Raw genomic sequence first — 25,694 nt, forward strand, 5'->3', positions numbered from 1 at the left:
GTCTGGTCTTGGTCTTGACTTGATCTTGTTGTGCTTTGATCTTGGTCTTGACTTCAAAGTTTTGGTTGTGTCTTGGTCTCAACACAGCCCAGTCTTTGTTATGTCTTGGTCTCAGTTTAGTTGGTCTTGACTACAACACTGTTCGAAACGGTAGTCCACAAACCAACGGCTGACGTCACAGTGGGCTTCAACTGCAAAAACTCAAATCTCATGAGGAGAAATTCCAAAGAAATATCAGACAGAATGTTTTTCCTCAGATGTGAAAATCATGTTTCCCAAATACAGGGAGAAAGACACCACCAATGAGCTGTTGATCAAAGATGTCACCATAAGAAAAATCAGATCAAATTTCCAACGGATGCCTCTGCACAGAGCAGGCAGACGGTTGAGCAAAGTCTGCTCTACTGTAATATGTATGATACACCAAATGCAGCACCAGCTGAAAGAAAACATTTCAGGAAGACGGCTATCTAGTATGTGTTTCCAGAATATTAGAACACACTACTGCAGGAGGTGGGCCTTCTGTTCAATAGTGAACCAGTGAACATCACATTCACAGTAGTTCTTGATAAAGACTCTTTTCAGGGGAACTGCTTGGATTTCATCCAGGTGGGTGAACATGAAGGGGGTAATCAAGAAATGTAACTTTTTAATGGTTATAATGGTCAGCCTACATCCTGGCGAATGAAGAGCCCCTTGATTCTGATTTCAGTCTAATTGAGCTAAATTTGTTTGAATAAAAGTGAACGTCTTTTCCGTCAAAGGCTGCCCATGCGTTATTTTTCCACTAAATCTGTTGTTCAAGTAATTTTTCTTCTCAGCAAAATCAGGTTGGAACTAAACTGTAATAATGCCATCAGTTTGAAGCTCAGAACATGTTTTATCCATCATCTTGTTCAGTGCTAATCTTCACATACAACTGTTTCAGACACAAATGAATGACAGATTACTCATTAATTACTGTGACCCAGCATGGGGAGTGAAGCATAATGTAGAGTGGTACTTAGAGATGTTAAAAGCTCATCACTTCTTTCCTGTGGTGTCAGTGTCGGGCTTGGGAGAGGGGTTGTTAGAAGATAGACACTATTACTATAATTTTGTCAATTTCTTTTTTTGTTTTTGTTTTTCCAAAACCCTGAAATAACATTGCTGCAGCATCTGTGATGTAACGTTTTCTCTCGAAAAGCCTTGCTGCAGCTCCAGTGTCTTCTATTGTCACTGTCTCCCAAATGTTTTTCTTTTTAGAAGTGCTCTCTAAAATGGAAGTGCTTTTGCAATAAAATTCTCATAAGGAGATAAGAGTTGTCTAGAACATCACATCAAACACATGACATCTATGGGGGATGAACAATGGGTCAATAATACTGAATCTTATCTTCAAGCTCTGCGCTGTAAGTCAAGGCTGCCTCCACCTCTGCGTTTTTATGTTTTTGTTGGTGCTCTTATCTGTTTCTACAATGTTACACCCCAGTTTTTGTGCCAGAAAATAAACCAAATTGCAAATTTATGTGAGCAACTGACTGTGCTGTCAAAATAAATGTGAGAATGATTTATTGATATAAATATTACAAATGTTTGTGATTTCAGGCAGCATTAATTTTTAATCATTAGGTTAATTGAATCAACCTACAACCACAGCACCCAAGCTTCTTAACATTAACATTCATTAATGACTTAATTATTCATATAATCATTGTTTTAATTCTTACATTGTTAACCCTTCTGAACTGCCCATTTGTCTTTATCTGTTCTGCTTCTTTCTTTGACTTTGTTTCAGTTATCTTTGGTATTCTAGCCTGGTTGTGAACAATTATCCAATGATATTTGTTGACAATGTATGTCCATCTTCTTGGAAACTGGCATACCGTATAAAAAGTAGAAAAAACAGCATTAAAATCAGTAAGCTGAAAAACACATGGATGGTTAGTTAGACACAAAAAACCACATAATTTAATACTGAGTCATTTTGATGTAGTTCTTTGTCTTTGTGGGTTCAAACCCAAACTAGTTTCTGTCAGTGTGTTAACTCTCTGTGTTAACTAATATCAAAGACTGCTCGCTTTTTTGCTGCCTGTTTGGTTTTTAAGTTTTTGCGTTGCAGTTAGATTTACACTCAGTTGCCAGTTTAATAGTTCTAGTCTGATGCAACAGCCATGAAGAAAATCTTTCCTGTCCTTCAACTTCATGAAGGTTATAATGTTTTAGAGAGCAGGTCCAAATAATCTGCATAATAACCTTGATGAATGTAGGATTCATCACTGAATTTACAGTATTGTTCTGCTTCAGTTTTAGCTAATTGCGTTGAAGTATTATATTGTGTCGAGTGCAGGCTTTGAATGCAACACAGATTGCATCTAATTGTTACTTTCTAGGTGACAAACATTCACGTGTCTTTAGCTTGCTGAGGATGGAGGAGGTAGAGCACAACATGCACCAGGAGGAAGTTATTGCATAAACAGGCAAGCCTTACCCATAGTAACAGCTGAGGGCTTCAAACGCGATCAGACTCTGGCCGAAAACAGCAGCCTGATGGAGAGACTCAGTGAGAAGTGTTGCTCAAAAGTTCTCAACCTTGGTGCGTTAAAGAAGCGGATATTGGAGCCCTGCAATGTGTAAACATTTTGTTTATTGTATGTGCACCCAAATGCAAAGAACATAATATGGGACATAAGCTCAAGTATAAGTAGCACACATGTATATTCACTGTAAAATGTTCTTTAGTTGTGTTACTAAGTTTGAATTTCAGCATCCAGCTGTTTTTTTTGTCTTTGTTTCTGTGTTTTGTGTGGAGTGCATCCTACAGTGTGGACATGATAACTGAGACGTTTCGTGGCTCTGGATGACCTCTCTGTGGATGTCTTCTATGGTCATGTTGATCACCATTTTAGCTCTCTGATACGAATCACCTGTCCTAAAATCTATATATGTGCATATGAGTCCAGGCTTCTTTTACCAAAAAAGAAAGCTTATCTGAGCTGAAACATTCAGTCGTATAATTGAAAATTGAAAATACAAAGATTGTATCTGGTTTATGAGTGTGTGGCTTTCCTCCTCCTTCCTTGGATGTCTATTCATGAGCCCACAGCTCGCTAGAACACCATCTCTGTGCCATCATATGTATATTCTAGAGACAAACCTATTATCATTTTTCGGATATCATTTTTGCACTGCCATTATCTAACAGATCTCCTTCATCTATTGGAGCAATGATAGCTACGATTTGTGACTGATGGATATCGTTTCACTACGTCAAATCTCCACACTCATAAATAGCCAGAAATATCAAGTAAGAGAAGCAAAATGAATAAATAAATAAATACAAATGTAACAGAGTCTCTGCTTGGAGCAGATTGCATGACAGACTGATGAAGAAAATAAACAAGATTACTAGTACTGGCAGAGGAGGGATGAAATAATGAGCATGCTGCTGATCCATGATAGATAAGATTAACTGTATCCATGGAAAATGAAACAGCGGACTTATAGTGTTTAACTGGAGAGGGTTCAGCAAAAGTAGCTGCTGTTTTGCTCAATTAAACCATGAAACCTTTAGGCAACTTTGAAGTTTTATCAGCCTTTATAATTAGAGCCTATCTCCACTGAATATTCATCAAGTTAGGCCCCTTAATCACTCCTACTGTCTCAGGGCTTCGCAACATCCTTATTATGAAAATAAACCACACCTCCGTAACCTTGACCCTGAAACTGAGGATGAGAAAAACTCACAGAACCACATCAGCAAATAAAACAATTGCTCCACTGGGACAGTCAAACATGCAATGGGTGGAAAAGGCCAGTGAAGATTAAATGCATGTTTCGTCTAATTATCAGATGTTTTAATTGGCTGGGTAGCATTCAGGGAAACATTTATCTCCAAGATGAGCAAATCAGATGTTATCTATCTGAGAAGATAATTGCAATCCCGTCGTGTCCTAATCTTACACTCACATCTTCAAGTCTTACTTACTATAAGACAAGTGTCACATACCCCTGAATCAGGCTCAGGTTGGACTCTGCTTTTGTTCAGATTTTATAGATTCACATCTGCATCCCACAAATCTGCAATTTAAGAGTTGTGGCACAGAGCACAGTCAGTGTTCATCCATTGGATTGCTTAGTTTTGATTTGGCATCTGTACTGCTGTAGCTGTGTGAAAGAGATTAGTTTCTTCAACTTCACCCAAATGCATAAAAAGCAAACAGCTGAACCCAAATGCCTGCCAGTTGTGCTATTCAGTGAGATGATGAGAAATATATCATCCAAATTTGACATTTTAGATTTCTGCTATCGATTCCTTTCATACGTGCTCGCTATACTGCTCGCTTTCTAACAGATGAGAACCACCATGATGCATTTTAGATGATTTTTCTCAAGTGGAGGTTAAAAAAGCAATTTCTTCGCCAGGCACCACCATCACATCCTGCCTGGTTTCACAGTGAAATGGTTTTTCATAATTTTTCATTAACGTTCAATTGGAGCAGAGATATAGTCAACTGGAGGTAATTAAAGTCCAAAAGCCACATACGGCGCTGATCCTGAGAGGCTAATGAAAGATTTATATTCTTTTCACCGCATGTTGAAAATGTTTCTTTTCAAATTAAATCTCCAGTGAGATCGGCCGTGTAGTGGCTCGTGTGAAACCTTTATTGTGTGAAGATCTTATTAAGCTTTAATAGTTTCATCTCAAAATATCCTGTTGTCCTGATAAGGGAGAAATTGATATTTTTTTCATTTCATCTAGGGCTGGTGAGTGGTTAGACCGAAGAGGCACGTTTTTCTTCTTTTTCTTCTCCCCTTTTCACTTACTCTTGAAAACAGGGAGATATTTCTCATTCTTCTTACAGGTTATATTTCACTGCCTGCTTAGTGTTTTGTTAGCATTTCACCTCGCAGAAGTACAGGAAAGGAGGGGTACTGATGTTAAAAGATTTCAGTTACAGCAGAGATTTTTGCTTCTTTGGTTTGTCACCCTGACACTGAGCCACTGTTGGTCCTGTTCATGTTTGGGTTCACAGGGATGCAGAGGCAGAATGTATGACCCACAACTGTGCTGTTTTTTGTCCAGGGAAAGTCCTGCGCTTAGAAAAGGTCATGACACTTTTGTGCATCTGAAGTCTTGCCTCTCTTGACCTATCAAACAGTGTGACTCCACCCGGGGTGGGTGGACATTTCCCCCTCAGTCTTCAAGGTCCCACTTTCACTCCCCTCACTTTTATATTGACTTCCTTTCTAAAACCTTTTTGAAGTTATACCCTTACTGACGAGTCACCAGAGTCCAGATGAGAGAAGAAGATCTGAGTTGCTAAAAATGTCGATATATTTCATCTTAGTTGCCTGCAGTTATTACCATGAGCTCACAGCAGCTATGCCAAACAAGCAGCGGAGAGTGCCTGCGGGATATTTTTCAGCCCTCCATTTCACCTCTCAGGCTACAAACAGGCTGCCTCATTTTAATGTTTCTTAAACTGAAACCTTCCCATTCCCATTGTGTCAGGATGTGTAGTCACGTTCACTGTTGAATGAAGCACCTTTCATTCAGGTCTCTGGTGGAAACAGAGACTGTTGTACCTTACGTAGCCATGATTTCATGTTCCCTCATAAGCAGTTCTTCTTTGAGCGAAGGTAAACATCTTGGTTTCACTCTGATGGAAATAAGCTGTTTGGTTTCTGCAGCAGTCCCTGTTAATATTCATCAAATGAACTCGTCTACAGTCTTCTAGACTATAGAGAAGGCTATACAGAATTTGATCCAAAATACAATAAGGAACTTCTAAGTTTTCCTGTTCAGGTTGAGCAATTTAACATTAGTATGGGTTGTGGCACAGAGCTTACAATTATTAATGTCTTCCATGATGAACACAACAAGGAGCTGCACGTTGTCAGTAAGTCAGCATCGCTGTACACTCGCTGTTAGAGGGCTTTAGAGGGCTTACTTCCACTCCACACTGATTGGCTTAAGGGTGGTACTGACTGTGGCGAACCCTCTGGATGTGCAAATGAAGTGGATGCTAGCAGAGAGAGGGTGCATGGGGAGGGGATGCAGCATTTAAAGGAATACCTACAGACTTTAAGAAGTTCTTTCAGTTTCTCTTCACACTTTTTGAGTTTAGCATGTTAGATAAAAAATAACTTGAATTTAAAAAATGAAAAATCAGGTGAAGTTTTGTTGTCCACAAAAATGATTTCTGGAGCATTACAGCAAACAGCATAAAAAAACCTCTCATAACAATTTAAGTAGGTTTAGATTTGTTTTAATATGTAGTGAAAAACAACAACAACAAAAAACAAACAAACATGAAATGGCTCCATACAACTTGTCTGAAGTCTCGAGAGCCCCAAGATGCCAAATTGATTAGAAAATACTGTATTTACACATTTTTTAAGATTAAATCTCCACTGTAGCCACTAAGCTAACAGAGCAAATTATGTATTTCCAAATCAGTTTGAGATCTCTGGGCTTCTAGAGACTTGGATTATGCTGGATGTGGGAAATTTAGAGTTGATATTCTAAAAAGATGCTAAAATCAGTATAAGCCAGCAAAACACTAATCAGAAAGCATCAGCATAACTAAAATAATGTTTTAATGGGTAAAACTGTGAATTAATGAGGTGTTTTTCATAGCACCATTATTTTTCAGACGCACAGATAGTGAAAAATAGTCATTTTCATAATAAACAGCCACGGCTTTGTGCATTTCCTTTAGCATATCATTATGCGAGAAAAGCACTGTGCCAGTCCGTTCATTGATCTAGTCTTGGTTGGACAATTTCCAACTCATACTAATGAGACTGTAGGTGTGCTGTAGCTGCAGTCTTTGTTTTACATTACATACAGTAACACACACTATCCAGATTGCCGAGACTGTAGAGATTTCACATTACAACGTCTCCTGCCATATGGTGTTTGTCTAACTGGAAGGGGAAAGTCAATACGACACTGATATGTTTGTACCTATTTTAAACTATTGCAGAGATTCAAGGTGATACGCCACCTGATTGAGGAGCTGTCACTTCAGCTGAGTACAAATCTGAGAGAAAAGGAGATGCTTAGAGAGTTAGTAATGATATGAAAGGGCAGAGTGAAGTCCACAGGGAATTATTGGACCGCCTGTTCCTGAGTGTTTGTACTGAAGCTGGATGGTAGAAGCCATTTTTAAAGGCCAGTGTCAGATTTATGAACTCCTGATCAAATGTTAGAAATAGTGATGGCACATTCATTTGTCCATAGACCAATATATCATTCAAAGATGAGACTAAAAAATGAAAGATGACTCAAAGATTACTTGCTCTCAAGGACTAATAGATGTGAGCATTGCTGGGATAAAAATAGCAATTCCCAGAGAAGCAGCCAGCCATCGCTTCTGCAAGAAGACCTGCAAAACCGACAATACTGCAGCATCAGTCAACATCAATTCATATTGATTTTAAGTCTCAGAATAATTTGCGAACACAGCTCTCAAACAGATCCCTGCTGTGCGTCACAAGTGACATAAGGAAAAAAAAGCAAGTCCTTCAGTCCAGTCAATGGACACAGCGATGCAGTATTTGTGATAGACTGTAACTCTTCCTGGTACGAACAGACAGCAGCAGATTCTGTTCCCAGAGGACCGTGTGTGTGTGTGTGTGTGTGTGTGTGTGTGTGTGTGTGTGTGTGTGTGTGTGTGTGTGTGCGTGTGTGTGCGTGTGTGTGTGTGTGTGTGTCCGTGGTCTGCTGGCCTGTTTGTTACACAGTACTGTCCTCTAATAGAAAGGGACACCAGTGATTTCTGAACCCAGTCATCTAGTGAATCCTCATGGAAAGCTGCTGTACAGAGTGTGATAATGAGCACCACCGTAACTCTGACTTCAGCCCAGATGGAAAGAACTGATATCTACCCTGGACACAGTGCCGTTGTTAGAACAAACTTCAGAGAAGTTTGAAATCTTTTTTTTGGAAGACGCGTCTTGTAGATGCCTAAAGATAAAGTATATTAAGATATAGTCCGACAATATTTCTAATAGGAATAACAAGAATGAAAGACCTCATCACTGACACGTGCCCCAAAACAATCATCATAAGACAAGTACACAGATATTTAAACTTCATTCAGGATGAGTGTGTCAGTACCATGTCTGCACCGGGATGCTACTTCACATGGATAAGGTTAGGAAGGGATTGTTTTTATGGTACATAAACTATGGTTATTTCTGTCAGGACACTCTTGTCAAGGACTGGAAACCCTTTATACTATTTTTTTTTATTAATAAATGGTACATTTATAGTCAATTTAATTTAAGTGAATAGTTGTTTCACTGTGTTGTTTCAATTGTATACTTAAACCATTTATTTAGCAACTGTTTATTGTTAAGCTGCAATTGATGTATCTAGTACTTTGTACATGGTTAATAAATACTTTGTAGCTCATCTTTAAATATTATTTGAATGGTCATTATAAGTGTGCAACTGCTGTTTATACACATCTGCAATGGTTTATAAAGCACCTCAATAAATTTACCACTTTAAAAGTTTTATTCCTTTAAAGAGCTACCCAAGGTTTTAACCATGAATGACTGAAAGTGATTCTAAAATGACTTCTGGAGAACAAAGACTGGTCTCCAGTAGGGAAGTCAGACACACTGTACTGTACTTCACACTCCCAACACTCTTGACACTCTTGCTTTATGTCCCATTATATAAATGGTACACTGCTGCCTGCATTTGCAATGGCGCTGAATGTTGGTGTTGGATATATATCTGGACAGTGTCCATGTAGCGATGTAGTTATTCTGGGCAGAAAACTTTTGATAGCATACCAGAAATAACTGCACATCAATTAAATGTTCCAATGCTAAATGTTTCTATAAATCTCTGATCAGAACTTTCATCGTGTCTGGTGATCTAAGTCTGTAAATCCTCCTTTGGAAAGACTTCTTTCTCTGTTGTCTGTTCAACTTAACCTTTATTATACTAAATTTGTATTTCGGGAAACAGGATTATTTCTCTGATCAGTTTAAGCAGGGTGAACAGCTTTAACTAATGATTAATTTTACTGTCAATTAATCTCTTGGCTATTTATTGGTTTGATAACTTTTATTTTTGTCTATAAAGTGCGAAACTGGTGATAAAAGGATATAGGTTTATATCTGGCTTTGGGCTATTAATGCCATAAAAGCGACTTGCTATTTCTGCGTCCCCATAAACATTCACATTAAATAATTTTTGGGTACCTCCACCTACTGCAGAGTTTAGCAGCTCCTCTCTTAGGATGAACTTAATTGGCAGTTTGAATGACAGCTACCTTGTGACCATGTTACGCTGCCCTGCGCTCCGCCTTAACTTGAACTCACCACCTTGCTTTTTGAGCCAAACATTCAAAACTAACCATAGAAATCAGCGGAAACTTTCAAATTGAGGCAGCACGGCATTGTAACAATCCCCCTTTGTCAGCTGAGCAGTCCAACTCAATGCTGATTAATGAGCGTGGGTCAGAGTCTCCCCAGGAGGAAGTCGCCATTATCTCCGTTGCTGTGCTTGTGAGAATTTCTGAATGGAGGTGAAGTCAAGAAAGGCAATCAGTGTTAATCACAATGAAAGAGCACACACTTTGATCTGAGCTCTCCCCGCCTTCGCTCTTCGTTTGTTCTCTCTGGGGAAAAATGCAAACCCAGCAGAGACTTGTTAGGCCATGTTTAGTTTCTTCTCAGGGTTTGGGCTATCATTACAGGCTCATGAATAACATAAATATGCAGCATCTTTTTTTTTCTTCTTTTCAGCTTTTTTGTTAAGCTCTTTTTTCAGATTGATACACTGAATGCATGATCTTGTCCATTGATCGTAAAGAAGTGACAAACAATAATGGTGGTTATGAACACGATGGTGGCATTAATGGATGACGGGGTGCACGGGACACAGGATTGTGTAAATGTTTATACATCTGGGAAAAAACAAAAACAAGGTAAGGAGTCAAAACAGCTATGGAATTGGAATCATTTTCTTTGCACAGCTTTGTGTTCCGCTTTTTGCATTGTTAACAATGCTTTTTTCCTCGGTGTGATATTAAATCACTAAGCCAACTCATTACAACCATGTGAGAAATTACCAAATTAGTTTTTGTGCAATGTGTTTGTGGTTTTGACTTTACAGCCGTGCCTGTTAAATGTTAAACTATGGTGTTTTAGTCAAAGATTGTAAAAAAAATAAAAAAACAGCGCTTAAGGATGCTGACCATAAGCAAACGTCTGCTCACGCTGATACATAATTGAATAATAAAAAAACTGATATCATCCTATTTTGCACAGACAATAAAGGTGTTTTATCGCCACAGATTCTTTATATCACACCTCCTCTCAGATGAGAGGTAGAGCAGAGAGCACAGTGAAACCCGAGCCTCATTAAACTGCAGCGCTGACTTTTCCTGCCTCTCTTTTGTTAACAGCATCCTCTCCCCCATTCATCTGTTTCAGGACTCAGATTCACTTCACAGTGGCCATTGATTTCACTGCATCAAATGGTGAGTGTTTTGACTACATCACCCTGTTCTGCTTTCCATTTCCATCCTCTGATGTATGACTGTGGCATTTCCCATGAATCAAAGATGGGGCTGGAGTTTTCTCCCTGCTTGTAACATCTTTACCTTTTTTTTTATTGAAGTTTTCATGAACAGTAAGCACTTTACCAAAACTAAGTCAAGTACACTTTTTTGTGGATTGAAATAGAGTGAGAAAGAGAAACAACATTAGGAAAAGGTAAAATGAAATTCTGTGCCTAGTACGAAATATTAATAATGCATAATGTCCTTGAAAGAGATGACATGGTAGATTGTTTTACATATGTAGAGATTCGGAGAAAATCTAACATTGCCATAGACAGTAACTCTGTCCTCTTTCTCTAATCCTCCACCTAATGACTTGTCCTGGTTTTAAAACAAAGCAGGAAACATCCACTCTCAAGATCATACACTGTCTTTTGGACCAACACATCCTCATACCTAAACAACACAACTCTCTGTTCCCAAAACAACACAAGGGCTGCGCCGTAACAGCGACGCACATATCGGAATTTTGTCGGGCAGTCACACTTTGGTTAGGTTTGGGCACTGAAACTACTTGGTCAGGTTTAGGAAACCACGGTGGTTTGGGTGCCTAGCAACAAATGACAAACAAAGGTTTCAATTACCTGCTTTCGTTTTTGACTTATATGGTCATTTTCTGATGAGGACAGGCTCAAAAACCGTTATCTTTGAAAGTGGTATACATCTATTAAGAGGTTTGTCCAGATAGTAGCTGGTGGACTGTGACAAAGAAATCCAGTATTAATAACAACCCAGGCATTTACTTCAAGCTTCACCTCTGTTCTGAAAATCCAGTTTAGTCTTTGCTCACTCTTGTGTTTCCTAGCTGTCAGATCGGCCTCTGCCTCATGGTCTGCATTACTGACTCTGACTTCTCTTGTCATGGAAGGAAATCCATCCCAGTCCACATCACTGCACTACATGAACCCGTACCAGATGAATGCCTATGCCATGGCACTGAAGGCTGTGGGAGAGATCATCCAGGACTATGACAGTGATAAGATGTTTCCTGCCCTGGGATTTGGTGCTAAGCTGCCCCCTGATGGGAGGGTCTCCCATGAGTTCCCTCTGGTGTGTAAACTACGGGGTTATTTCAGGCACTTAGTTTGTAATGCATCCATTTTTTTTAAAAGTTAATCTCCATGTGTAAATGATTTTTGTCCCTCCCCCTGGAGTTTATCTTTGAATGTGAGAACTCAATTGTGGCTTCATGCTCTCTCCAACAAGTATGGATAAGCATGTTTTCATGTGCAATATGGATGTGTGCATTTTGAGATGAATGCCGCTGCTACACCTCTGACATGCATAATTCAGAGTGAATTTCATTTACCTTTTATAGTGCAAATTAGATTCTGTAAGGCTGAAGGATTCTTAAATCAATTTGGCTTCTCTCAGCCAGCTAATGCGCTCTGGCTGCTGCATAGTACAGTCTAATGAGGAGTCTGTCTACAGGGTAACGTCTGCATCACTCCATGTTTCCATTAAAATTTGCAAATTAAGATTCATCTCACCATATAATTGAAGCCCCATTCTTTCATACTCTGTGTCTTGTATGGGACTTTAAAAGTAAAGTTACAGTCCTGGCTGAAATGTTTGTTATACTGTGTGGTTAGAAATACGGCTCGCAGCTAGTGGCCAGCCTTTTAAAGCAAAGATTGACAAGCATATCTCTGGAAGGAAAGATTTTCAAAATGTCACTCCACCCTCAAAGAGTAACTCCACACAATGTTTTATAATGGAGCAGCTCTAAAATTTTATTGCCTCAGGGTAAAAAAAATATATATATATATGATGGCCCTGCATTTCATCATCACAGCTGGGACTAGTAGTAGGTGTGGTCAGACCTAAATGCTACATCACTGCTGCACTGGAATAGTTCAATTGGAAGTGTGTTTTGCTGATCTTAGATTTAGCTGAAAGCAGTCCAAGTTGCTTCTCTACCATTCATGTTTTGCCTTTGTTTCTTCTCAGAATGGCAACATTGAGAACCCGTACTGTAATGGCATGGAGGGGATTCTTGAAGCGTACCATCAAAGCCTTAAGACGGTTCAGCTGTATGGACCCACCAACTTCGCTCCTGTTGTTAATCATGTGGCAAGGTACAAGCATAAATAACCTACTGAACATCCAAGACACGGCCGTCCTGTCTGTGAAAGCCAATCTGTAAATAATCTTCAGCAGGGAGACACGCTGTCAGTGAGTGATGGTTTCTCTTTGGATTGAGCAGAACTAATGAAGAGAGAATAAACAATCAGCTTCCAGGCTGAGATGAATAGACATGGTCGTTAGGCATGTGCAGTACAGGTGCTATTGCTCTTTAGATGTCTGTGTGAGGGTTTCAAGGTAAAGTGGCGGGAATGGCAGGGGACTTGCAAATGGATTCACAACATGTAGCTTCAGCCGTTTGCTGCTGAGTCACATTGCTTAGTAAATTAACTTAACTGTGAATGTGGCACAATATGCTTCAGTATAACATTACAAAAACTTCTTGTAATTGCAAATGGAATAAGTGAAATTGTCTACAATGTGGCTCCACATTAAAAACACAGCAGGCATAATCAGTTGAAAAATGGTCCCAAGATTGAAACAGTAGTGACAATATAATAAGGCACCTGTGTGCTGTCTGGACCCCGACCTCGGACTCAGGCTGGCACCGAGTTTCCGGTAACAATGACTCATGACTTGGCTTTGGCTTGAATATTAATAATAAATAATAATAATAATGCATTTTATTTAAAGGCGCCTTTCAAAGCACTCAAGGACACCGCACATAAGGACAACAGTACAACTAAAACAGGAGACAATTTACTGCAAAATAAATAAATAATAAGAAGATGCAATTACATAGTGCCAGGAGCTCGGCACAGAATTCCTACTTCTACCAGTCCTCACCATACAGGAAGTCAACCGGGCCGGGTTAGGCAGGGTTGAGCTTCCAGGGCGAGAATAGTGAAATGGAGTGCAATAAAGAATAGGCAAGAATGTGTTTACATGATTAGTCTAATACAGAGTAAGCCACTCGGAATAAGTGTGTTTTCAGGCGAGATTTAAAAGTGGAGACAGTCAGAAGTGCGAATGTCTGGTTGGAGAGAGTTCCAGAGAAGGACTCACAGACTCAGGTTAGTGCACTGTTGGCCTGAACTATAATTTTAAGAGGAGATTTTCAGCATTAACTTGTATTTCTGGTTTGCCAACAGTTGCACCATGAGGTAACACTCTCTCTTTAACTCAACTCAATATACCATTTATAAGCACAATATAAACATTTAATAATTGCTTAATAAATATTTTGAATCAGACATAAGGACATTTTGTGGGAATAAAATGTATCAATGTACAGTATAACCTACTATTATAATGTTTCTTTTAAAGACATATTTTACAATATAACAGTTGTCTCATTATGATGTTTGTTGATACACCAGCTTCAATTTCTAGGTTTTCCACAGTGTTTGACAGACACATTAGTATTTAAGACTTACATCCTTTTACAAATTTGTAATGAACCATTTATTAAATTTTTTAATGCAGACCATACATTCTTAATGCTTGTGCAACATACCAATTTGTGGATTTCAGTTTTGTCAACATTGGAATGATATTCATAATATCAAGTGGCAATAAGAGTAAGTAAGATATGGCCAGAAACTTAGGTTTAAACATAATAAAAATGACCTAACATTATCAACAGAGTGTGAAGAGATGTCAGAGATATCTACTCTCTCTTAATACCACTTTGTACTGCAAGAGGTGATAGTCTAAAAAGTCCAAGATAGTAAGCAGGAGGACTTTATGCCTAATAAAATGGTTTTGAATGGTCTGGGTTGAAAGCAAATGGGACTTCATGCATTTATAAAACTACACTTTCAGCAGTCTCTTCTTGCCTAAAGGGTGCAGTTTAACTGAGTACTGAGTGCAGTAAAACTCAAATACTGAATTTTATTCACTAAGATGTTGCAGACCATTAGTGTCTCAGCTACTCAGAGCAAGTGAAATAGGTCATGCAGTTAAGCAATGATAAAAAGATTAAAATGACTCTTTACATGACCAGAATCAGACTTTAACATGACATGTTGAGCAGAGCATGTGAGTCTGTTTTTAACTGTGGGTGCGTGTAGCACAAACATAAAAAGGAGCAGATCATTCTCTAAAATGGATAAAAGATGCAGCTGCAGAATACAAACTGGAAGTTCTATATTCTCATTTATGGAGGAATCTAAATGTATATATATATATATATATATATATATATATATATATATATATATATATATATATATATATATATATATATATATATATATATATATATATATATATGTATGTATATATATATATATACATATATATAAATGTGTTTTGTGCTACAGGTATTACCTTGCAAATTCTTCTTCAGGAATCCAATTAGCTTCGCTAATCTTCCTTGGGTCCTTGTAAACACGACAACAAAACATACAAATTAAAATTGCCACTGAGGTCAAACATCTCCAGTGACTGATGCACATATTGTTGTGCTATAGATGAGGAAGACAAATGTCTCTCTAATCCCCTGAACACCCCTCATCGCTCTTGCCTTGTCACTAACAGGGCATGCTCTTTGATTAAAATGTCAGCGCCTCACAATCAAATTTACCGAACAGAGAGCAAGAGTAAAGGCCGACCTCTGACCTGTCCTTGGCTCTCGGTGTAAACGGCCACGTTTTCTACCCCTCTGGCTCATCAAGTCGGGTCAATTGAGTGCTTGGCAATCAATAATGTTCTGAAAGAATAAGACTGCAGCACTTGCATAAACAGTTTAATAAATTATTCATAGCCAGAAGCCGGCAATGGGCGATTGAAACTAGGCCACACTCACTGTGGTGTCTCTGATGGGTTTCATAATAGTGTCTGGATAGACCTCTGAGACGTGAAGAGCTATGCAGCACATTTTACTTCTTACGTGTCTATATTAAGCCTTTGTGTCACATGCTGGGCGGAGGGGAGTTGCTTCTGAAGATCATGTTTTTTTAATGTTTTGTTAAAATAATCTCTGGTTTAGCAGCGGCTGCTCTGCTACTCTTAGACTTGGTTGGAGATTTCTGTGAAACTATGAACATGTAGTCTGCAGCTGTTTCTTTAAACTTGACCCCCATTTCTTAAACCATTATGTGCTGATGATTTCTCTGTCTCAGGTATGCAGCAGCGGTACAGGATGGATCTCAGTACTTTGTCCTGCTCATCATCACTGATGGCGTCATATCAGACATGGCTCAGACCAAGGAGGCCATAGTGAATGTAAGTGCTGCTCGAACACTACCTGGAGGACGCTCTGTCCCTCTCCTTTCCCCTTTGCCTCTGCAGGGCACTGGCATTGCAGGAGCTTTTAGCTTACTGTGGCACTTCTCTCAGGCTTTCCGTTTCTTTGAGCGGCGTATAAGCCAGTGGCACTAGATTTGAGGATTTATAGGATGTTTTCTGCTCCACTTGTCTCACCTCCTGTGCTCGGCCGCTCTGTTTGTCCAATATCTTTCCTTTATATTGAGACCCTCGGGAGGCTGAGGGGCTCAGCTGAGACTCACTCTCAGGTCAACAGGTTCACTTTATTAGAGTCGAGGGTCTTATCTAGTGCACCGTCTAAGGCCGCTTGTTTGCTCAGACATTACAGTAGCATCGTGTTTATCTTGTGTGTTTGCTGCATGCTGCATATTCATTTAGAGTTGGTATATGGCTGCAGACTCGGTGAGTCATCACAGCGACACGGCTCTCTGACCCCCAGCAGACTGGGTTTAAAGGGAATTTGCGACTGTTAATCAAACCATTCGAACAGCCACACCTTCCTTTTAAGATCTTGTCTGCTGCTCTGCACTGCTGACTGCTGCCGTGTCCACCTCACGCCTCCCAGTTTGGACTCCGTCTGCCCACAGAGCGAAAGGACTGAATGGCCCGCCTCTCCTGGCATTTAGCCTTCACCCTGAGATGAATCATAACGAACGAGTTACGTGCAACGCTCATCTCTGCAGCTTTGGTTTCTTATGTGCGCTCTCTGATGCTACGGTGTATTTTTAGAGACTGCACATTGGAGATATCTGTTGCTGTTGTTACAAGTAGTGCTGCTCACCAAACTGTACTGTTACGTTTATTCTGGCTTAGTTTAGCTGTCAGTGACTCATATGTCCACACATCTAACAGGACAGCCTCTGGGGACATCTTTCCTTTGATTTCCTTTTTTTTTTTGGAGCCTCAAATTTAATTTCAGGATTTTAAATTATAAAAGAGGGCCCCTATCTCTGACCTGATATGCCAGAACATAAATGGATTTGTGCCCAGGTATTAAATTATGTCTCCAGCTGTCAGTTTGTGTTCTGGATGGGACACTGGCTCGACCGGTAACTTCATAAAGTCTATCAATATTTTAAAATCTAGACACACTAGACAAATACTGCAAAGCAAGTTTCACCTGTCAGGCCAACTTTGGAAACTTACTGATTAAAAGATACCTGAATATCCTTATTTTGTCACCTTAATTCTTATATTACCAAAGTCATAATCAAGCCAGCAGATTTAGATGGATGTCACTGAATTGACTCTGACTATAAACACTGTATAATGTCTTGAAGACCCTACAAGCTGCTGTAACTCTCTGTTCTTCACTGTTCTGACCATTAATCTCTTCATCCCCACCATCCTTACAGACTTTTGCCGTTCAGCCAAGCTTTTGTTAAACCCAGTGGACCCAGTGTTTCTGAAGATATCAGAATGTCAGGCTTGATTTTGAGGAAATTTGTATTAAGTGACGCAGGCGACGTGTAGATATATTGTGTTATTTAAATCACTCTTGTAACTAAACTAAGGGTGCTGAGTCTGCCTCACTCAGAAATACCACTTAGCACAATGAAAAGGTAAAGATATGCTCTTCTGCTTTAGCCTGACTTAAAGAGGAAAAGAATGGAAATAAATCCTATTAAATACATGCAATAAAGAACCTGGATGCTTAAGTGTGAGCATTTCCCAGACCTGTCAGCAGGATAAAATGTTGGCAGTTAATGTTTCTGCAAACCACTGATAGCCACACGTGTGTATGCATCATAGCCTACATGCCATATTGACATTTCATTAAAACATGTTAAATCATGTTCACATTAAACGCTTATGACCTGACCGTCACTCTGGATTGAAGGGGATGGTGGTGGAGTTACAGGTGAAAAGGCTGCCAAACCAATGACCGCTGTTCGCTACTGCGTTTCAACATTTGTAAGTCTGAAACAAGTGGATGTGTTTGACGAAGGACCACGGTATGTCATCCTTCGTAGGCGTGACACCACTGGATATTTTTGAGGAGAGTTTCACAGCCGTGGTTGTGGTGAAAAAACTGGTATTTTAAGCTAAACCATGATCTTGTTCTAACCCAGTGAAGAGGTAGCACAGTGTTGTCACAACATCAAATGGAAAATTGAACACAAAGAATTGTAAAGTTGCAACAAAAAGAAAAGTTTTAGCATATCCAGGGTTTGCAGATATGTACACTGCCAACATTTAATTTGGGTTTGATTTTCGCTGGAAACATTGATCTACGATAGATGCAAACACTATTATTTTAGTACCAACTCACTCATCTTTTGGCTAACGTGACCAATGAGAAAAATACATTGTTACTGTCTTTTTAAAAAAAATCAATGAAATGCTCATTTTGAGAACATGTAACTGTGAATGTATGTTCTGTGCAGTGAGAGGTATGACAGACAATGTGTGGACAGTTTGATGGCGTGAGATCCCCTGAGTGACTTTACAGTACATGTAAAGTAACAAATGGTGTAGACTAAATAATTCAGGTCTGGATACAGAACCTGATTTGGCATTTAACGGTACCATGTGTGCTTGCGGGGTCTTGTGTTGCTGGAGACAGAATGTATGCTTTTCATGTGAGAGCAAGAGGTCACGGGGAATGAGACTGGCAGAGAGGGGAAGATAAAATGTGAAAAGAGATGGAAGGATGAATAATGATACAGGAACAGGAACATGGAGAGGGTGGTCCTCCTCAGTCTATTTACTCCTATCTGTGGCAGGCTGCTCCCCTCGGGAGATTTTTCCAGGAAAGATGACCTACTTTTGCCCCTGTAAATGCATTTCTACCACAAGCATATATCATTCATTCATGCCGCAGCTTTCACATTTTTCACGTCTGGGCTGTGGTTAAGATTCATGTAGAGGAGAAACCTGTGCTCCTGAAACAGGCAGGACATGCAGCTTTTATACTCTGGCATGAACAGTATTCAAAAGATTTTTATATGAAAACATCATGAAAAAATAATGTTAGACTGAGTGATGCAAGTGTGTAGGATGAGGTCATCGTGTTTTAGGAGTAAAGTGTTTGACCTCATTCGCGTTTGTACATTTTTCTGATTTTCTTTTTTTGCTCTTAGTCCAGGACATTAAACTGTATGCACTTAAACACAATTAACTTATTTTGGTAGGAGCAGCCTGCAAAATGTATACACTGTGTAATAGTTAGCTGAAATGTTATGATGTTGTAACAACCTCAAGGCGGCTGAGTAGTATAAAGTACCCTATGATTTCTTTCAGTCCCTGGATAACACAAAGTATGCAACATAATATGATGTGAAACAAAGTCAAGAAAGAAAATGAAGCCATCGGGCATTTACGTCAATCTCATTTTATCTTGTTCAGTATTGTTTCTATCTCTGGAGGTGTGTGCGTGCAGATTTATGCTGACTCTGCAGAATGAGAAGTGTGCATTGTGTATTGTGAGGAGAATACAATTAAGCAGAAATGTATCCCCTTCACACGCTGATAAAATGTCTGATGATGTCAAGCTGTTTTCAGAAAGCACAGCACAGTGTGTGCTCCTTCAGGCATCTGACTGAGAACTGACTGTTTGTTCTTCTTGTTCATGACAGGCAGCTAAACTCCCCATGTCTATCATCATTGTTGGAGTTGGCCAAGCCGAGTTCGATGGTGAGAAAAGTAGCTAAAGCTCTGCAGGGAACAGATGTGTGTGGAAACCAGTTTGTGCTCTGTGGTCGCCAGGGATGATTTGTTTTATTCAAATGTACTCAGGCCTGCCCCCAAGCACAACAACCATTGTACATTTTATCCATTCACTGCACTGACATCATCAAACTCTCTTTCTGATCATCAAACATCTTCTCTCTGTAGCCATGGTTGAGCTGGATGGTGACGACATCAGGATTTCCTCACGGGGAAAGTTGGCAGAGAGAGACATTGTACAGGTGAGTTGTTTCTAATGTTTTGTCTAATCTCTGCTTGTTATTTGTCCCATTAAAGGCCATTATTATAAATGCTGTAAACATGAATACTTGCAGGTGTAATGGGCCTAATAGAAGGACTTTACCACTTGATAGTCTCCTGAGCATGACACGTTGCTTTCAGTCATAGATTTCTTTCCCATGTCACGACAGTTTGTCCCGTTCAGAGACTACATGGACCGCACAGGCAACCACGTGCTGAGCATGGCTCGGCTGGCGAAAGACGTACTGGCCGAGATCCCCGACCAGCTGATCTCCTACATGAAGAGCAGAGCTATTAAACCGAACCCCGTCCCACCGGCTTACTCGACCATCGACCAGCCCCAGACCAACCCTGTCTGAACCCCCCTGCAAGGCTCCATGTTTGCGTGGGCCAGGGTTGAGATTGATTGAAAACCCGCCTTCACACCCGCCCTTCTGGGAGAATGGAGATGCTCTGGAGGCCCTTTAGTAAACATTAGATGGGAAGACGATGAGACTAACATTTTTGTTAGGGAGCAATATAAGACTGCTTTGGGGCAAGCTGCTGATGATCAGGGAGTTTTTTTGCTCTCTGTTTGAGGATGAGAGCGCTAGAGATGAGTCAGCTGATGAAGGGAGGTTTTAGTCATTTGCTGTCAAACCTGTCAAAGTGGTGATGTTATGGATAGCAAGTAAACCCGTAGAGAGAGCCTGTATGAGGGCGTAAATATATTAGAATGTGCCAGTGTGTATCATGTTTGTGATACCTTTTGGAATCGATGTGTGTTAAACTAGGAAATCATGTGTATACTAATTTATTTATTTATTTATTGCAGAAATAATTTATTCCTTCGTGGGGGTTTTAAGGGTGGGGATGAAAGTCATACTTCCCCTGTAGTTTTCCATCTTATATTTTGTGACCAGGTTAATAAAAATCTCCCCATTTCTACTTTGATAAGGACTGTAATATAAAAGCATGTGATAAAACCTATTAAGCAGTTTATGAATCATTTTCACTGATGGATAACTTTTTGATTGCAAGCTGTTATATATAGAGGACCTGCTGTGAGCTGTCGCCATACTGATTATCCAGCACCAATTCTTCTATGTATTTCTTATATTTATATTAACAGAATGCACTAATTACTGTCCAAATAAAAAGCACAAAGGTTAAACTGTTAATAAGCTTAAATAAACAACTATTCTTTTGAAGGAACCAACAGCTGCCACAATGAAAATAATGGAAAGGACCCCATATTGTGTTTTCAGCACATCATCTTCCACCATCATTTTTAAACAAGACGGCAACTGGAAAAATGACTTTACTGATTTATTTAAATTAGCTCGTGTTCATCATAAAAACAAGATGTTTACAGAACAATAGATGAATAATTCAGAGCACATTTTTCGCTTTCCCTGTTAGTACACCGAGAGGTAAATCTGCTTAAGACACGCTGCCATATCTCATTCGTCATCTCGCTGCTTGTGTTACTTCCCATTATATTTGTTGTGGTTACAGTTTCTTGTCTGAGATTTTGCTTGGTGCTGTTCAAGGACCCTACAAATAAGACTGATGTCAACTAATACCCACTTTAAATAGATTTGCTTCCCCAGAATGAATAATTCATTGTTCAGCAACAAAAGTATGACATTTAGGCGATGAATGTTTTTAAAATAAGTTAAAAAAACCCCACAACTGATCGCACAAAAGAAAAGCTGATACAAATCCATCATTTCTCATTCATCTGGTGTCTTGTGTATGCGTTTTGTTTTCTATGTTTTTACTCTTTAATTAATTGATTGTTCCCGCAAAACATTGTTTTAAACTGATAAACAGCAGCCCATTTTCTAACAAAACATTGGGATACCATTCTAATACCTAAGAGGCAATTTCACAATTCTGTTCAAGGGTTTAATTCCAGCCAATTGTTGATATATTCACAACACTGCATTTCTTTTTAGTGACTGTGTACGAATTCTGTTAAGACAATTTACCGCCATTGTGGCCCAGTTGTGTACATCCTAATTTATAGTGATCATCTTTTTCATCAGTCTCTCTCAGTCACTCAATATCTCGATCCAAATGTGCCTACTATATGGAAACATATCCAAATTCAGTTACCCAGGTGTTACTCTGCCAGCAGCAGCAGCAGCAGCAGCAGCAGCAGCAGCAGCAGGTCTCATGTTAAAGATGTACACACAGAAAATGTTAGTGATGATAAATCTGTAAAAGATTAGGACTATTACAGCTGCAGAGGCCGACCAGTGTTCTGTACTTTTTTATACTTAACAGCTCTTCACTAATGATCTTTGAAATAATGAAAGTTAACAGTGTCGCTGAGCCTTGTTGTACAATGTTCAAAGTCAAGACTTGTTTACAATTCAACTGTGGCTACTTGCATTGCCTCAAGGAAAAAAAAGTAAACATTCATGGGTTTCATTAAGAAAGTGAGTTCACCTTTGATCCATTGTGTTCGTGCATTATTCAGTCTTATTTTGTACTTTGAGAGTTTCATCGACTGACACTGGAGAGCGAACAAAGATTTGTCATGTTGTTCTCCGAGCTCTGAGTTCTCACTGTTTTGTTTTGTTGTGTCGAAGTGCGTCATGTTGCTTTACGATCTTAGTTAGGCTTAGTTCAATGTTCTCTGACTCCCATTGCTTTAGTGCTCTCAGAGAGAAGAAGATATAGAGCCTGATGATTCTGCAGAAACTCAGTCCAGAGGCAGTGAACTCCTTCTGTCACGGGCCCAGATCCATATTTGGCTTTTTCTTTTTGTTCTTTTTTTTCTTTCCCTTTTTTAAATTTTTCATTAGTGATGACATTTTCTCCCTCGGAAGACAAAGCAGCATTTAATCTGCTGCCAAATTCACTTGTTCATCACAAGTGAAATGAGGCCATTTAGTTTTAGTTGCATAACACACATGAGTACCAGAATACCTCTTCAGAAAGCCATTCAAGCCAAAAGGAAATAATGAATACATAGTGAAAAAATGTCTTATGAAATATGTTTAAAGTATTATATATTAACAACTTAAATATTTGATGTATTTACTTAAAATTCTACTACTTCTATTTTTTATGCTTTTCACATTTTCCCTCAATCACAGGGTAATCATTACAGACAGATAATTAATTAGGTTAAGGAAGTCTTTTGGCAGCCGTGTTAAGTCACCATCATCATGCAGCTCACGAACTGTAAGAAGAAGTGCAATTCGAGCTGTATGTTGTGTGCATCTTTTCAGACATATTTTACGTGATTAATTCTAGTTAAAATGAGTTCAAATGGCTTTGCTGTGCTACTGAGATGATAAAAAGCTACAATCTTTTTGGTCTCTCTCCTGAGGCCTATTTCCTCCACATGGAAATCAAACAACTACTAATCAATAAATATGTAATGAGCACTGTAATGATGCTTATGCAATTGTTTGAAACATAATAATAATAATTAGATATATTTTCCAGTCTAAAACATGTCGCTCCAGCACCACAATTATGTCTTTCCTCTCGGTGGAAATGGCTTTGATTATTCCTTCATTTTGATTTTCTCTGAGGCTGATCTCCGATTATGTACATAAGCCCCGTACACAGAACACTCAGTGCCAAACTGTGTTCATTTGCTGAACTTGGCCTCTTTAGACAATGTGCATGTTTGTGCCAAAACGGCAGGAATTTGGTAGTCTGCCCTCATTTCACTTGATTATTGCATTTGCCATGTGCTTTGTTTGTTACTTTGGGTGTTTTTCCACGAGAGAACAGCCACCTCGAGCATGTTGCATCTCTGGTTTTTGTCCATTCTGTTCCTATGAGACACATACTGTATGGGTTCTTCTTGCCACTACTCCTGTTTTATCCCAGGTTGTTTACATACCTCTCTTGGTCTCTGACTTGCATGCTGAATTTCCAAACCAGGTGTTGGACATGATATTGTCGTCATACTGTGGTTTGTGAAATGCTTTGTAATGGATTGCCTTAAATGAAGACTATTAAATTATTGACAACTTTGGCAGAATGCAAGATGGGTTTCTTTTTGTGTTTGGTCACTTTGAACTTTAAAGGACACATTGTTCATTTTCAGGTTTGTGATTTCATTTTTGGGTTATAACCAGAATAGGTTTACATTCTTAAGTCCCTACAATCAAGTCAGTGTTCTCACACTCTTCAGTCTTTCCGCACTTATTCCCCCTCTGTCTTAAACTCCTCCTCTGATTGGTCAGCTCACACATGCCTGAGACAGCACTGCTAACAGCAACAGAGCATCTGTGCTAGATCAGTTCTTATGTGACAAACTAACCGCTTGGCCTAAAAGATGCAAATGTTTAACATGGTGACGTAGCATGATGTCACAAAGTCATGGAATTAAAGGCAGGGCTACTGATGAGGTGTTTCAGGAGCAGTGTTTTCTGTGGGAGAAAGAAGATTTTGTTCTGTCTCTAACTTTCAAGATTTTGAACAAAAACCTATTGTATATAAAACACTGAAGGAAAGGACAAAAATGAAAAAAAAGTATGATAGGCCTTCTTTAAAAAAAAAAATGCCCTCATGATAGACAGTTTTAACAGTAGAACCAAAGATTTCAGCTCTTTTCTTGTATCCAATTTTCTTCTGGTTGAAACCATATGCATGCATTACCTACAATACAACTTAACCAACTAACCTTGACATTTAAAGCTGTGATGCTCCAGAAATGTTTTCTTGACAATCTATCCTGACTTTGTGTTGGTATGAGGGTGAGTAGATGACTGAATTTTCATTTTTGAGTGAACTTCTCCTTTCACTGTGCCACTGTCATATTTGATCAATATTCAGTATGCAGTTGACTGAAAAGTTCACCTGCCCACCCGAAAACCAGACCACTGTACTTTCCTTCACATTTAATGACAATAACATTATTGATTGATTATAGTAATCGATACATTTAATTAAAATGTTATTGCATTTATAGACAACAGTCAAGTTATCAGGTTTTCTTCAGCTCCAGCCCCACTTGAAAATGGCTTGGTATGGAAAATCCTCAAAGAGCAAAGTACAAATTATACAAAGTCTTTCAAATAAGCTCTTTAAACTAAACATTTGCATTGTCGTATTTTTAACACATATTTTACACTGTGCACTGTGATGTACTGATTCTGTAAACATTATATTAACAGCATTTGTGCTTCATTAACACATGTTATCACAGTATGTTGTTGTCTTGTTAGGGCAATAATGACAAACTGCTGGTGGGCCACATCTGACAATTCATGTCAGACCTTCACGTCATGGTTTTGGTTTTCAGTCTTATTTTGTGGAATTCATCCTCATGTGTCTTCTGACTTTCCACTTCCCGTCTTTGTTGCTTTCTCATCCTTTTTCTGTGTACACCTGTGTTTCATGTTTTTATAATCCCTGTGTATCTGAGCCTGTGTTTTCCCCTAGTCTTTGTCTGTTCACCTGTTCTTTGATCATGTTTTGTTCCTAGTGTCTGTGTATTTGCTCCTCATGTTCTCTGCCTTCATGTTTTTGCAGTCCTGCATGCTTTCCCTGAGTTTCACCCTGGTTTGTATGTTATTTAGATTTCATATTTCTCTTTAGTCTTTTGTTTCGGCAGTGTTGTTGCTTCCCTGTTCTTTGCCTGGATTTTGTTTCTTAGACTACAGCTCATGCTTTTTTTTTTTTTTACCCGACTGTCACGTCTGTATTTGAGTCCTCATCTCTTAGCAAACCATAAGTCTGGGTGTGACAAATAAACAGCAGGAATATGTGACATACTCAGATGCAAATATATGTCTGCTTGATGCAGCAGTAAAGCCAGTAACTCTCATGTTGTGTGAGGTATGCAGCTAAAGTCAGCAAATGGTAGCCATTGTTAACATTTCACAGACGTTCACAGAGACTTAATTTCATTTAGTTAAATAACAGCAAACGGTTTCTGCTCTT

The 25,694-nt window shown here is 39.1% G+C and overlaps 1 protein-coding gene across 5 annotated transcripts in view; it reads left to right on the forward strand.

The window, feature by feature from the left end:
* The window catches only part of cpne5a (copine Va), a 77,968-nt gene extending 54,187 nt beyond the window's left edge, over positions 1-23,781 (forward strand). For 2 of the 5 annotated variants that reach the window (XM_037104470.1, XM_037104471.1), the window contains 7 exons: positions 10,444-10,490; positions 11,440-11,621; positions 12,522-12,649; positions 15,722-15,824; positions 19,445-19,502; positions 19,704-19,777; positions 19,967-23,781. In XM_037104470.1, the coding sequence (XP_036960365.1) occupies positions 10,444-10,490; positions 11,440-11,621; positions 12,522-12,649; positions 15,722-15,824; positions 19,445-19,502; positions 19,704-19,777; positions 19,967-20,155 (781 nt within the window). In that variant the 3' untranslated portion in view covers positions 20,156-23,781. Of the gene's footprint in view, positions 1-9,064; positions 9,936-10,415; positions 10,491-11,439; positions 11,622-12,521; positions 12,650-15,721; positions 15,825-19,444; positions 19,503-19,703; positions 19,778-19,966 lie in introns of those variants that run through there. The other 3 variants (XM_037104472.1, XM_037104473.1, XM_037104474.1) reach the window with 3 other exon arrangements.
* Positions 23,782-25,694: the final 1,913 nt, after the last annotated feature.

This window comes from Acanthopagrus latus, chromosome 7, assembly GCF_904848185.1.
Source record: "Acanthopagrus latus isolate v.2019 chromosome 7, fAcaLat1.1, whole genome shotgun sequence".
NCBI classification, from domain to species: Eukaryota; Metazoa; Chordata; class Actinopteri; order Spariformes; family Sparidae; genus Acanthopagrus; species Acanthopagrus latus.